The 15,505-nt window shown below is 40.0% G+C and overlaps 1 protein-coding gene across 2 annotated transcripts in view; it reads left to right on the top strand.

The window, feature by feature from the left end:
• The first annotated feature begins 2,651 nt into the window (after positions 1-2,651).
• The window catches only part of ATR (ATR serine/threonine kinase), a 114,589-nt gene continuing 101,735 nt past the window's right edge, over positions 2,652-15,505 (top strand). For both annotated transcript variants that reach the window (XM_061167772.1, XM_061167771.1), the window contains exon 1: positions 2,652-2,791. In XM_061167772.1, coding sequence (XP_061023755.1) covers positions 2,733-2,791 — 59 coding nt within the window. In that variant the 5' untranslated portion in view covers positions 2,652-2,732. The remainder of the gene's footprint in view (positions 2,792-15,505) is intronic.

Genomic DNA, 15,505 nt, shown 5'->3' with positions numbered 1-15,505 from the left:
CCATGTTCTTCCCACTATAGCATTCCACTTTTTTTTTTAAATAAGACTAAAATTTAACCTTAAACTTTTACAAAACAGTTACTGGCTCTACATCTCCCTCTGCAAATACCACCTTTAGCAAGATATCATCTACAGTGAACCGTCCTGTAAGTGAATTTTTGTGATAAACTAAGAATACATTGACTTTGTTAGAGGACTTTCATTAAGAATGGGTTACCCCTTTGGTGAAGCCTGCTGTGTTCTTTTTCTCCATTTCTTTTTATTTTAATGGTTATTTTTATTACTTAAATTTTTTTTAAATCTGAGTATAGTTGATTTACAGTGTTGTGTTAGTTTCAGGTGAACAGCAATGTCAATCAGTTATACATATACATATATCCATTCTTTTTTTTTCAAGATTCTTTTCCCATGCAGTAGAGTAGAGTAGAGTTGAGCAGAGTTCCCTGTGAAGCATTCTACTATTTTACAAGTATTTAGTACATACCAGCTATGTACGAGGCACTGTTTTAGATCCTGGGATATCTCAGCAGTGAATAAAACTGACAAAATCCTGCTCTCAAGGAGCTTATATTCTAATTGGAGGAGACAGCCAATAAATTGTATGTAATTTGGTTCTATGTGTCATGAAGAAATAAATCAGGATGGAGAAGAAAAGAGTGAGTTTAAGTGTGCTAGTCTATATGAAGCTCTCAAGGGACATTTCAGCATGAAAGAAGTCAAGACAAGTCAGTTCAGTCACTCAGTCCTGTCTGACTCTTTGCAACCCCATGAACCTCAGCACGCCAGGCCTCCCTGTCCATCACCAACTCCCGGAGTCCACCCAAACCCATGTCCATTGAGTCGGTGATGCCATCCAACCATCTCATCCTCTGTCGTCCCCTTCTCCTCCTGCCCTCAATCTTTCCCAGCATCAGCGTCTTTTCAAATGAGTCAGCTCTTCACATGAGGTGGCCAAAGTACTGGAGTTGCAGCTTCAGCATCCGTCCTTCCAATGAATATTCAGGACTGATCTCCTTTAGGATGGACTGGTTGGATCTCCTTGCAGTCCAAGGGACTCTCAAGAGTCTTCTCCAACACCACAGTTCAAAAGCATCAATTCTTTGGCGCTCAGCTTTCTTTACAGTCCAACTCTCACATCCATACATGACTACTGGAAAAACCACAGCCTTGATTCATGTCAATGTATGGCAAAAGCCACTACAATATTGTAAAGTAATTAGCCTCCAAATAAAAATAAATAGAAAAAAAAAAAAACACAGCCTTGACCAGATGGACTTTTGTTGACAAAGTAATGTCTCTGCTTTTTAATATGCTATCTAGGTTGATCATAACTTTCCTTCCAAGGAGTAAGTGTCTTTTAATTTCATGGCTGCAATCACCATCTGCAGTGATTTTGGAGCCCAGAAAAATAAAGTCAGCCACTGTTTCCGCTGTTTCCCCATCTATTTCCCATGAAGTGATGGGACCGGATGCCATGATCTTAGTTTTCTGAATGTTGAGCTTTAAGCCAACTTTTTGACTCTCCTCTTTCAGTTTCATCAAGAGGCTCTTTAGTTCCTCTTCACTTTCTGCCATAGGGTGGTGTCATCTGCCTATCTGAGGTTATTGATATTTCTCTTGGCAATCTTGATTCCAGCTTGTGCTTCCTCCAGTCCAGCGTTTCTCATGATGTACTCTGCATATAAGTTAAATAAGCAGGGTGACAAAGGGTGCAACAAATGCAAAAATCCCTGAGGCAGGAGTGTATTTGACTGTCACTCCATCACTTTGAGTTTGTTCTTTTTTTTTTTAAGATACTGTATAATGATTATTCTCATTTGCGAAGTAACAAATGTAAGCACACCGCACGCCTTGTCTGATTAAATACATAATTTTGACATATTAACAGTCTCTTATTATGACCATTTTTTCATAAATAAACTGGGTTGAGCTAGAAAATATCCACAGCCAAAAGCCACTGATTTTACTTTAAAAGTTAAATCACAGGTAATAGATGCCCGTAACAGTGACATAAATATATTAAATATATAGTACTGTTGCTTACTTTATGAGACACAAATAAATACATTTCTACTCTCTTTTTCAATATTAAAAGTTGCGAGAATCCTCAAAGAAACCTAAGGGGGACGTCTAGTTGACGGAGGAGGGAGGGGAGGTGAAATCTGCTGAAACAAAGAGGAGGAGCCCAATTTCTGCCCCGTATCTCTCAGAAAGGATGCCAAGAGAGTGGTAGAAAATGAGGAACCTGGGAGCGTGACTCCATGGGGAGGAAACCTGCGATCTAATCCCGGGCCTTTAGCTGCTGAATTGCCTGTTTTCAAGTTTGTGATGCGAGGAATTCTGGGTTGGTCCCCATCACGCCCCTGTCGTCCCCAGATTCAGGGGTCAGGCTTCTCTGAGCCTCTGTGGCTGGGAGTGGTAGAGCAGAGCAGCTACAAACCAAAGCTGGCAAATCTCGCCTGCTGGGCGCTCCAGGCTCAGCGAGAACCTCACGCGGGAAACCTGACCGGAGCGCGTCCCGCCCCTCGCCACGCCCCCTCACGGCCTCCAGGCCTCCCCCGGGTCCTACGCGGAAACGAACGCCGGCCTAGAGAGCTGACCGGCCGCGGCTTCCGGGAGGAGTTTTGGGCCCCGTGGGGCTCCGTCGGGCGCCGCGCCTCCTCACCAGAAGTAGGCGTGGAGACGCGAGGAGCCCGCCTGGTTGTACCTGAAGAGTGCCCCGAGTCCTCAGGATGGGCGAGCATGGCTTGGAACTGGCGTCTATGATCCCAGCCCTCCGGGAGCTGGGCAGGTAGGGCCAGGCTGGAGTCTAACGTGCTCTCCCTCACCGGTCGCGCGCGCCCCGGCTCCGATCCCCTCAACCCCGACCGCGGCCCTTGTGGAGATGCTCCAGGGTTGACTGGAGCGCTTCTCCCTCAGAGAGGCCGTTGAAAGGTCGCTGGGCGCCAGGGAGGCGCCGCAGACCTGCGGGATGCGAGTTGGAGGGGACGGGTCGTCTGTTGGCCCCACTTTACCTCAGCCGCGGGCGGGAGTTCTTCCCCCACCCCCCATCCCGAGCCCCCGGGGAATTGCTTCAGCCTCGGGAGGGAAGGTGCCTTCTGATCACTTTCTTGTCACTTTCCTTCACTCATTTGCTTCTCGAAAGCCTCGTCCCTTAGATAGGGTGCTTGCCCCCTGCACTTCCCCTAGTTCCTATGCTTTATGATCCCTGGTGGTATTTAGTATTTGGTATTGGTATTTAGCTTTTTGACCCAAAACTACCCTCGGAAGAAAAAGCACTCGTTCTGATTTTGTGCAAGGAAGCCCAGTTGTTTGAAAAAGTTTCTAAATGAAACCATAGGCCATTCTGGAAATGGGACCTTTTCGTACTGATCATCCACTCTTCAAAACGTTATTTTACTCAGAAACCCCAGGGATCTCCCACAACGTCCACAAAACATAAATGTTCACAGATTGTTGCCAAAATTTGAAGATAGCTTAATGTTCCAGTTGCAAGTTGTTATTTCCCGTAAACGTCCTGTCTGACTCTTTGTGACCCCATGGACTGTAGACTGCCAGGCTCCTCTGTCGATGACGTTTTTGTCCGCAGCCCACCAGGCTCCTTTATCCATGGGATTTTCCAGACAAGAATACTGGAGTGGGTCTTTCCGACCCAGCAATGGAACAAATCCATGTTTCCTGCATTGCAGGTGGATTCTTTACCACCCAAGTAAAAGTAAAAGTCTGTAAACGAGCTGCTGAAAGAGAGGGGACAGATGTCACTGGCTGCTGTCCCCATTCAACACACACATAGCCTTTCCTAAACCTGGCCTGAAGACGAGAGACAGGGTTTTTGTTTGTTTAATTTTTGTAATACACTGTGAATAGAAAATAAGTGGGCTTGTACCACTGCTGCAGTTGAACTGTCAGTTGGAATAGTTGCTTTTCGATTTCTTAAACTGCTTGGAAACTTAGCACACAGCCACAACTGACATTAATCCCATGGGATATTTAATTCCGTTTCTTTTTGCCATACATTTGTGTCTATCTCCACTTGTACATCCTGCAGACATTGACATTTAGTCTTCCTCAGTTACGTAAATAGGAGGATGTAAATGAAGGGACCATACTTGTCTTAACTGAATCATCATATTGTTGTGTGTATAATTTTTTCCCACTTTGCATGAATGTTGCAAGCATACTTGTGGTAACATTTTGTAAAGTAACATCTGCCTTTCTAAAATAAGATGAAGGCAGGTGTTCATATGGGAAACTGATATACAGATTTCATCTTTCGGGCCCAGTGTGAAGCTCAGTGTGTTTTCCCCACCTTGCTTTAATATAGAACTTACTGATTAATACTTCTCTTCCCTTTTCTGTCTTCCTCTTTAATACTTGTTAATGAAAATAATAGTATCTTGGATTTATTTATACTCTCTTTCATCAACAGAACTTAGGTTACCTTTTACTCATTTGTAGCCATTCTAATAGAAGGAGTAGAAAAACTGACACATAGAGAATTGTCTAGTAATAGTTCTTAACGATCATGATTTTTTTCATTGCAACTGCTTCATTCAAGCTTACTCAGTCTCCCAGTATCTCCATGATCTGGTGGAATGGAGCAAATACTATCACTTGATTAAGAAATGGAGTCATGAAAATTGAAGAATTAAAGTCAAAGAGATAGCAGTTATTGGAGCTAGGTTTGCAGAGTGAAGCCATCAAAGCTTTATTTCCCCATTTCCCCGCCCCCCCCCCCCCCCTTAATTGGTCACAGTAGTTACATTTCTGAAAAAAGTAAGATGTTACTGTTTTAATGTGTAGTCTCTTCTTCCTCTGTCTCTCAGGGATAAATTTTGTTCCTGTTTTTTGCTGGTTGAACTTTTTTTACTCTGCATAGTCTTTCTGGTATTCTCATCCATTCTGCTGCTTTTGACTACCATCTGCTATTTGATGACTCCAGATGTGTGTCTCCAAACCGTATTTCCTTCCTGCAGAACCAAAATGCAACTGTATATTGGCAGTTGTTAGTGTAACCCACTTGTTCCTTGGGTGTCCTGTGTACAGTTAAGACTCAATATATCCAATACAAATTCTCCACATATCCCAACCTCCCCAAGCTTTTTTTTTAAATTCTCTCATTTGCTGAGGTAGGGATATTTCAGTGAATGATACCCTGTTCATTCATTTTTCCAAACCAGAAATCTGGGCATCGTTCTTGACTCTGTATGTGCTTTCAGGCTATATCCTTAGTCTTCTTTCCATCTTTTTTCTTTTTAATATTCATTTATTGTTATTTTATTTATTTTTGGCTGTGATGGGTCTTCGTTGCTGCACACAGCCTCTCACCAGTTGTGGCGAGCTGGGGCTGCTCTCTAGTTGCAGTGTGAGGTCTTCTCATTGCAGAGGCTTCTCTTGTTGTGGAGCATGGGCTCTAGTGTGTGGGCTCAGTAGTTGTGGCACATGGGCTTAGTTGCCTCACAGCCTGTGGAATCTTACCAGACTAGGGATCAAACCAGTGTCCCCTGCATTGCAAGGTGGATTCTTAACCACACAAACCCCTCATTCCATCTTATTCCTCAGCAGCTTGTCTAGTCCTGTGGCTTTAAATATTGCCTATGTGCGGATAGGGTTTCCCAGGTGGTGCTAGTAGTAAAGACTCCACCTGCCAATGCAGGAGATGTAAAAGACATGGGTTTGTTCCTTGGGTCAGGAAGATCCCCTAGGGGAGGGCGTGGCAACCCACTCCATTATTCCTGCTTGGAGAATCCCATGGACATAGGAGCCTGGTGGACTATGGTCCATAGCATCAAAAATGATCAAAAATGAATCAGACATGAGTGAAGTGACTTAGCACACATGCATGCATATGCTGAAGGCTCCCAAATTTATATCTCTAGCCCAAAGATATATGTTAGGTTCTTACTCAATATCTACACTCATAAATTAAAATTAACATATTCAAAGCAACACTTATGATTTACTGTTCTTAAATCTGTTCCTTCCCCAGGTTATTATAAATTTACCAATCAAAATCCTGAGAGTTATCCTTAATTTTTTTTTTCCTTTATGCCTTAGTAATCCATCAGCAAATCCTGTCCATCCTACCTTTAAAAAAACACGTTTCACCATCTCCACTGCTATCACCATAATTTCTTATCTAGACTATTAAAGTAATTTCTCAGTTAATCTCTTCATTTCTACTCTTACCTACTTACAGTGGATTTCCTTCTCAGCAACCAAAGTGATTTTTACAACCATGAATCATATTGTAGATTATATAACATTATTCCCCTGCTCAAAATCTTCCCTTGGTTTTCCAGCATATTTAGAATAAAATGCAAACTCCCTCCCAGAGCCTCTAAGGTCCACCATAATCTGGCTTCTGCCTACCTCTGACCTTACAGCCGTGTATTCATCCCTTGCCCTCTCTACTCCAATGACATTGGCCTTATTTTAGAGTACACCAAGGTCGTTCCTGCCTTCATTCCTTTACACTTGTTGTTTCTTCTATCTAAACACGGGCTGATTCCATTCAGATATCATTTCCAAGAACCTTCTCTGACTTTCCTGTTTACAGTTACTTTGTAGTCACAAAATATTTTCCAGTAGTGATAGTTCCCATTAAAATGTTAAATGAGACAATGGGAGGGAGATGAGGGACTGGAGAGCAGCAACATTAGCCACTGGAGAAGGTTTAGATGGTGAGAAGACTCTCATGATGTGAGAGAAAAAGCTCATAATGTGAAACTGGGAGGAGAAATGTCTGAGATGGAATAGGAAATACAAAGATCCCTAGGTGGGAATAAGCCTGCTTTGTAAAGAAGAGGAAGAAACCTGGAACATAGGGAGCAAAGAGGACAGTAGCATTAAGGATGGAGGGGTACGCAGAGGCCAGATACTTTAGCATTTTATAGGGTAGAAATTAAGTTCAATAGGAAGCCATGGAATTAACATAATTGAATTCATATTTTAAAAACATGTAAATTTATTCACCTACTTAGAACCTTTTGCTGTCCCATCCCCTTCCGTACAGAATTCAAACTCCTTAGTCGGTTCTTTGAGCTTTGACCTTATTGTCCCTCTTCAGCTTCATTTCCAGATAATGTCTCCCTGGTCTTTGGCCATGCAGACCCTCTGACAGTTTCTAGAGCAGCTTATGTTCTTTTTCCTGAGCCTTTACACATGTTTCCTCCACAGGAATACCCCCCTTCCTTCCCTTATTTTACCTGCCTAGCCCCCTAGGGATTCTACTTTGTGTCACCTCCTTCAGGGAGCCTTGACTCCTCCAAGGAGCCTTGACTCCTCCAGGTCCTGCTCAGGACTTAGTGTCCCTTTTATGTTCTGTCTTGGCTGTATTAACTCTTAACCACACTGTGTTAAAATTGCCTTTTTACTTTTTTGTCCTTTAAACTACTCATTGGTTTAGGGCAGATACATCAGTTCAGTTGAGTTGCTCAGTTGTGTCCGACTCTTTGCAACACCATGGACTGCAGCACGCCAGGCTTCCCTGTCCATCACCAGCTCCCGGAGCTTGCTCAGACTCAATGTCCATCGAGTCTGTGATGCCATCCAACTGTCTCATCCTCTGTTGTCTCCTTCTCCTCCTGCCTTCAGTCTTTCCCAGCATCAGGGTTTTTTCTAATGAGTCAGCCTTTTACATCAGGTGGCCAAAGTATTGGCTTCAGCATCAGTCCTTCCAATGAATATTGAGAACTGATTTCCTTTAGGATTGACTGGTTTGATCTCCTTGTAGTCCAAGGGACTCTCAGGAGTCTTCTCCAACACCACACTTCAAAATCATCAACTTGGCAAATACATGGTATCTTGGTTTTCCTAGCATTTGATGCTTGCCCCAGGCGAGGTGTTCGAGTGTTTGTTAAACGTATCCAAACTCCATGTGATACAAAAATTACCACCCAAATATTATTGTATACTTTTGAAAAAGTATACCCTCTTCAGCTCAGTTCTAAGGTAGAGGTTGCAAAATAAGAAATGCTTACCCTCCCATGAATTTCTTTATTCTAATAGTACATATAATAAATGATAATGACTTCACCTTTATAAACTGATTTTTAAAAATTATGCAAATGACACATGAATGCATAGTCTTTTTTACAAACTTAGACTTTATAGGAAACTCTCACCACCACCCACAATCCTAGTTCCTCTTCACCACAGACCTCCTCATTCACGTTTTGAAGTGACACTTGTCAAATTACACTTGGTTTATGACAAAATCTCCTGATTTTGTCTAAGACAAGTCATGTTACCTTGTAATTTCACACTTGAAAAATTTTTGGTTATATTTAAATCTGTGATATCCTATCGTATACTATAGACACCAACTTTATGTGGCCATTGAGCATTTCACATGAGTCTAATCTAAAATTGAGATATGCTATAAATATGAGATACTAGGTTTCAAAGAATAAGTTCCCAAAAGGAGTATAGACAATCTCATTAATAATTTTTATATTGATTACATTTTCAGATAATATTTTTGACATATTATTGTGATGAAAATTGCCTGTTTCTCTTTACATTCTTAATGTGATTATTAGAAAATTTATAATTATGCATGTGGCTTGCATTATATTTCTATTGGCCAGGTCTGGTTTAAATAATAAGATAAATAACACAAAGTTCTTTCTCTTTCATGTATAAATGCAACTACTTGTTCTTTGATTCTGTGTGCCTAGGGTTTACATTATTTGTAAATATTTATTATTTCAGTTACTTAGTGGTTTTTTGTCAAACAGGACACAATTCTAGGTGGGGTGTAGGCGATGCAAAGAGAATTAAAACACAGTTTCTCTTCTGTAGCAGCTTGTGGTCTCTTGGTAGTGCAGAAATTCATAGAGAAACAGAGTCTCCCACCTCTAGGATCCTATGGTCTATTGGTAGATATTCCACAGTTTCGGAAAAGATTATACATTAAGGATAACGGAGGCATAAGATTCAGAAAGATTCTTATGAACCATCGATTCATTCAACAAAGTTTTTTGGACTATTTACTATGTATCAGGACCATTTCCATCATGGCAGTTATAAACTGTAGATGCCTTGGGTCCAGTATGTAATCAATTATAATTGGACTTTGTGATTGAATAATCAAGAAAATAATTAGCTTTCTCATTTTTTCTGTTAGCATTGTTTAAGTGGGAAAATATATGTACATTTACAGTACTGCTGCCGCTGCTGCTAAGTCACTTCAGTCGTGTCTGACTCTTTGCGACCCCATAGATGGCAGCCCACCAGGCTTCCCTGTCCCTGGGATTCTCCAGGCAAGAACACTGGAGTGGGTTGACATTTCCTTCTCCAATGCATGAAAGTGTAAAGTGAAAGTGAAGCCGCTCAGTCATGTACAACTCTCAGCAACCCCATGGACTGCAGCCTACCAGGCTCCTCCATCCATGGGACTTTCCACGCAAGAGTACTGGAGTGGGGTGCCATTGCCTTCTCCTATTTACAGTACTATGTAGATGTTATAAGTTATTTATATGAAATACTTAATTTTATTTTTTGTAAATAACCAGCTTACCGAATATATCCTCAGCTGTTTTGCCAGTAGAAGTGATGGAGTAAGTTCATCACTTATACACAGCTTTCCATGAATCCTCTAGACAGAGTTAGTTGTTTCCTGCTGCAGGTGTGTATTGATTAAAATTATTTATGTGCATTCTTCCCCTCTCCTCAGCAACTTCCTTGAAGCAAGGCATCTTGCTTTGTCTTTTGAATTTATTATATTATTAGTACCTTTACTCATCCTTTCATCCTATATTAATAAATATATATTAATGATTATCATTAGTCATAAGGATTATCTCTACTTGAACTTGGATCCCGGGAAGGAAAGCCAAGTTTCAAAAATTAGTTGTTCAAGTCTCTTCATCTTGAGGGAAACAAAACAAAATTGTCTTGATCTCATGTATTCATTTAGTTAGCACCAACTCCAATTCTTCTTTTCATTTCATGGTCAAGCTTTATTTAGAAAGAGCATGCTCCTCTCAATATTCACATTTCATTTGTTTTTCAACCCTTTAAAATCTGGCTTCTGCCTTTACCTCTACATTAAAATTTTAAAATCCAAAGGACATTAAAAAATTTAACTTAAAATGGATCAAAGACCTAAATGAAAGAGTAAAAACTGTAAAACTCTTAGAACTCTTAGGGTAAAAGCTTCATGACATTGGATTTGGCAGTGATTTCTTGAATATGACACCAAAAGCATGACAGCATATCAAAAAATAAATTTTAAATTATTAAAATTAAAAATTTTATACAGCACAGTATCAGCAGAGTGAAAGGACTACCCATGGAAGGAAAGAAAATGTTTGCAAATCATATATCTGTAAGGAGTTATCAGCCAAAAAATATTAAGAACTACAGCTCATTATCAACAGCAACAACAAAATTAACCTGACTTAAAAATGAGGAGAGGGTCAGTGGAGCATGAGACTTAAAAAGAAAGAAAGGTCTTGAATAGACTTTCTCCAAAGAAGAAAGACAAATGGGCAAAAAGCACATGAAAAGATGTTCAACATCCCTAATTACTAGGAAATTGTGAATCAAAACTACAAAGAGATATCATTGTAACTCCATGAGGATGGGTACTATTTGAAAAAAAAGAAAACCAACAAAATAACAAGTGTTGGTAAGGATAAGTAAATTGTAAATTGTTAGTAGGGCTGTAAAATGATGCAGCTATTGTGGAAGCAGTATGGCAGTTTCTCAAAAAAATTAAACGTAGAATTACCATACAATCTTGCATTTCACGTCTATGTATATACCCAAAATAACTGAAAGGGAATGAAACAGATATTGTGTTCTCACCTTTGTAGGGGCATTATTCACAGTAGCTAAATGGTGAAAGCAGCTCAAGTGTCTGTGGAAAGATAGATAAAATGTGATATATACACACAGTATATAGAATATTATTTAGCCTTAAAAAAGAAGGAAATTCTGACACATGTTACAACACACATGAACTGTGAAGACATGCTAAGTGAAATAAGTCAGTCACAATGGACAAATCGAGAATGCAACTTGTATGATGTAGTCGAATTCATAGAAACAGAATTGTGGGAGGAAGAGGAGGAAGTTGGGAGATAATTGTTTACCGAGTACAGTTTCAGTTTGGGAAGACGAAAAAGTGCTAGAGAGGGATGGTGGTGACGGTGTAGGATAATGTGAATGTGCTTAATGCCACAGAACTGTACTCTTAAAGGTTAAGATGGTAAATTTTATGTTAAATATATTTTACCATATAAAATATATATGCAAAGGACATTTTAACTACTTTTATTTGATCTTGTTGACAGCTCCCTCCTAAAATTCTCCTTGGATTCTAGAACACATTTCTCATGACTTTTCTGTTTCTCTGACCCTTTTTTTTTTCTCCCCTTGGCTCCTCTAACCTTAACTTAGGGTTCTGTCTTTGGCTTTCCTGTTACTACATTTGCATTCTTATTCAAGGCTTCCACTACTACTAGCTGTAATACTGGTAGATTATATAATCTGTGTAAGAATCAGATTCCTCATGTGAAAATCAGGGTCTAATTTCCTGATTTTATTTCATGTGAAATATGACATAATACAGTATGTTTAGCTTTGCTTGATATGTACTATTATATATCAATAACTTAGTCTATATCTCTAGGCTAGTTAGTCTATATCCTGTTTCACTTGAGGTCTAGAACTGTAATTCCAGCAGTCTTTTGGACATCCCACTTAGTTCCCTTGAGACTTTAAACTCGCTATTTCTAAAACTGGGGTTTTTTCCTCCCCATACCTGTGTTTCCACCTGTGTTAACTGTTTTGGTGATTAGCATCATAATCCGGCCTGAATAGAGGGCTAGATTGACTTATCAGTCTCCTCCATTAAACTATCTTTTACCTTCCCAGTAGTAGCTTCTGATGAGTTCTCTGGTACATGATACGCACTCAGTAAGTGTTTGTTGATTACATGAATGACTCTATGATTCCTTATCATGTAGTGGAACACAGACTTTCTATTATATTCTTATGTTCTATTCCTTGGTTCAGTCAGTTCAATTCAGTTCAGTCGCTCAGTCATGTCCAACTCTTTGCGACCCCATGAATCGCAGCATGCCAGGCCTCCCTGTCCATCACAAACTCCCGGAGTTTACTCAAACTCATGCCCATTGAGTCGGTGATGCCGTCCAGCCATCTCATCCTCTGTCGTCCCCTTCTCCTCCTGCCCCCAATCCCTCCCAGCATCAGGGTCTTTTCCAATGAGTCAACTCTTCACATGAGGTGGCCAAAGTATTGGAGTTTCAGCTTCAGCATCAGTCCTTCCAGTGAACACCCAGGACTTATCTCCTTCAGGATGGACTGGCTTGGTTACTTATACAAAATTATAGAACTCAAGTTGAATTCATTCAGGATTCTAGGATACTCCTCCTCAGATTAATTATTGTATCTCCTTTTAATATTACTTTTTCTTGGTTGTTCTTAGGCCTCTATGTTTATTTTTTCCTAACATTTATTGAATTTTTATTGTGGAAAGTTTTGAACATAAAATAAAAAATAGTGTATAGATTTCCCACTTCCCATAATGATAATAATCAATTCATGGCTCTGTTCCTCTCCTCAGAGTTCAGTTCAGTTCAGTTCAGTTGCTCAGTCATGTCCGACTCTTTGCGACCCCATGGACCACAGCATGCCAGGCTTCCCTGTCCATCACCAACTCCTGGAGTTTAGCCAAACTCATGTCCATTGAGTCAGTGATGCCATACAATCATCTCATCCTCTGTTGTCCCCTTCTCCTCCTGCCCTCCATCTTTCCCAGCATCAGGGTCTTTTCAGATGAGTCAGCTTCTCGAATCAGGTGGCCAAAGTATTGGAGTTTCAGCTTCAACATTAGTCCTTCCAGTGAACACTCAGGACTGATCTCCTTTAGGATGAACTGGTTGTATCTCCTTGCAGTCCTAGGGACTCTCAAGAGTCTTCTCCAACAACACAGTTCAAAAGTATCAATTCTTTGGCACTCAGCTTTCTTTATAGTCCAACTCTCACATCCATACACGACTACTGGAAAAACCATAGCCTTGACTAGACGGACCTTTGTTGACAAAGTAATGTCTCTGCTTTTTAATATGCTGTCTAGGTCGGTCATAACTTTCTTTCCAAGGAGTACGCGTCTTTTAATTTCATGGCTGCAATCACCATTTGCAGTGACTTTGAAGCCCCCCAAAATAAAGCCTCTCCCTGTTTCCACTGTTTGCCCATCTATTTGCCATGAAGTGATGGGACCAGATGCCATGATCTTAGCTTTCTGAATGTTGAGCTTTAAGACAACTTTTTCACTCTCCTCTTTCACTTTCATCAAGAGGCTCTTTAGTTCTTCGTTTTCTGCCATAGGGTGGTATCATCTGCACATCTGAGGTGTCATCTGCATATCTGAGATTATTGTTATTTCTCCTGGCAATCTTGATTCCAGCTTGTGCTTCATCCAGCCCAGTGTTTCTCATGATGTATTCTGCATATAAGTTAAATAAGCACAGTGACAATATACAGCCTTGACGTACTCCTTTTCCTATTTGGAGCCAGTCTGTTGTTCCATGTTCAGTTTTAACTGTTGCTTCCTGAGCTGCATACAGATTTCTCAAGAAGCAGGTCAGGTGGTCTGGGATTCCCATCTCTTTCAGACTTACCCACAGTTTATTGTGATCCACACAGTCAAAGGCTTTGGCATAGTCAATAAAGCAGAAATAGATGTTTTTCTGGAACTCTCTTGCTTTTTCGATGATCCAGCGGATGTTGGCAATTTGATCTCTGGTTCCTCTGCTTTTCTAAAACCAGCTTGAACATCTGGAAGTTCACAGTTCACGTATTGCTAAAGCCTGGCTTGGAGAATTTTGAGCATTATTTTACTGGCATGTGAGATGAGTGCAATTGTGCGGTAGTTTCAGCATTCTTTGGCATTGCCTTTCTTAGGGGTTGGAATGAAAACTGACCTTTTCCAGTCCTGTGGCCACTGCTGAGTTTTCCAAATTTGCTGGCATATTGAGTGCAGCACTTTCATAGCATCATCTTTTAGGATTTGAAATAGCTCAACTGGAATTCCATCACCTCCACTAGCTTTGTTCATAGTGATTCTTCCTAAGGCCCACTTGACTTCACATTCCAGGATGTCTGGCTCTACGTGAGTGATGACACCATCATGTTTATCTGGGTCGTGAAGATCTTTTTTGTACAGTTCTTCTGTGTAGTCTTGCCACCACCTCTTAATATCTTCTGCTTCTGTTAGGTCCATACCATTTCTGTCCTTTATTGAGCCCATCTTTGCATGAAATGTTCCCTTAGTATCTCTGATTTTCTTAAGAGATCTCTAGTCTTTCCCATTCTATTGTTTTCCTCTGTTTTCTTTGCACTGATCACTGAGAAAGTCTTTCTTATCTCTCCTTGCTATTCTTTGGAACTCTGCATTCAAATGGGTATATCTTTCCTTTTCTCCTTTGTTTTTTGCTACTCTTCTTTTCATAGCTGCTTGTAAGCCCTCCTCAGACAGCCATTTTGCTTTTTTGCTTTTCTTTTTCTTGGGGATGGTCTTGGTCCCTGTCTCCTCTACAGTGTCACGAACCTCCGTCCATAGTTCATCAGGCACTCTGTCTATCAGATCTAGTCCCTTATTTCTCAATAGATTTAAATAGATTTCTTAATAGATTTAAATCTACTCCTCAGAGTACTTTGCAGCAAATTCCAGACATCATTTTATCAATAAATACCACTATTTATTTCTAGAGTGTAAAAACTTTTTAGACATACCACAATACCATTATCGTATCTAAAACTTTAATTTCTTAAAAACATCAAATAACTAGTCTGCTCAAATTTCCCCAGTTGTCATTTATAGTTTGCTATTAGTTTTTATTCTTGATTCAGAATCCAATGTAGGATCAGCCATTGTACTTGGTCGATACGGCTCTTAAGTCTTCATTATAAGTTTCTTCTCTCTTTTTTCCCTTGGAATTTCTTTGTTGAAGAAGCTGTTGTCTTTTGATTTTTCTAGAAGTCTAGATCTATTCAATAGAACTATGAAGGAAGTCACATATATAATTGAAAATTTCCCACATTACAAAATGGAAATAGCTGAAATTAATTTTAGCAATATATATTATTACCATATTGTATATATCACTTATATGTGTAATTTAAAATACAAATGCAAATGAACTTATTTATGAATCAGAAACAGACTCAGACATAGAGAACAGACTTGTGGCTGCCAAAGGTGGGGAGCAGGGGAGAGTTGGACAGGGAGTTTGGGGCTAGCAGATGCCATTATTATATGCAGATGGATAAACAACATCCTATTGTATAGCACAGAAAGCTGTATTGAATATCCTGTAATAAATCATAATAGAAAATAATATGAAAAAGAATATATGATAACTGATTCAGTTTGCTGTATATCAGAAACTAATACAATGTCATAAGTCAATTATGCTTCAATTAAAATAAAATAAACTAAAGAAACCCAAAATATATTATTTAACTC

Source organism: Dama dama, chromosome 19, assembly GCF_033118175.1.
Source record: "Dama dama isolate Ldn47 chromosome 19, ASM3311817v1, whole genome shotgun sequence".
NCBI lineage: Eukaryota > Metazoa > Chordata > Mammalia > Artiodactyla > Cervidae > Dama > Dama dama.
Note: the sequence above shows the minus strand (reverse complement) of the source record. Positions and strands in the feature narration are given on the sequence as shown.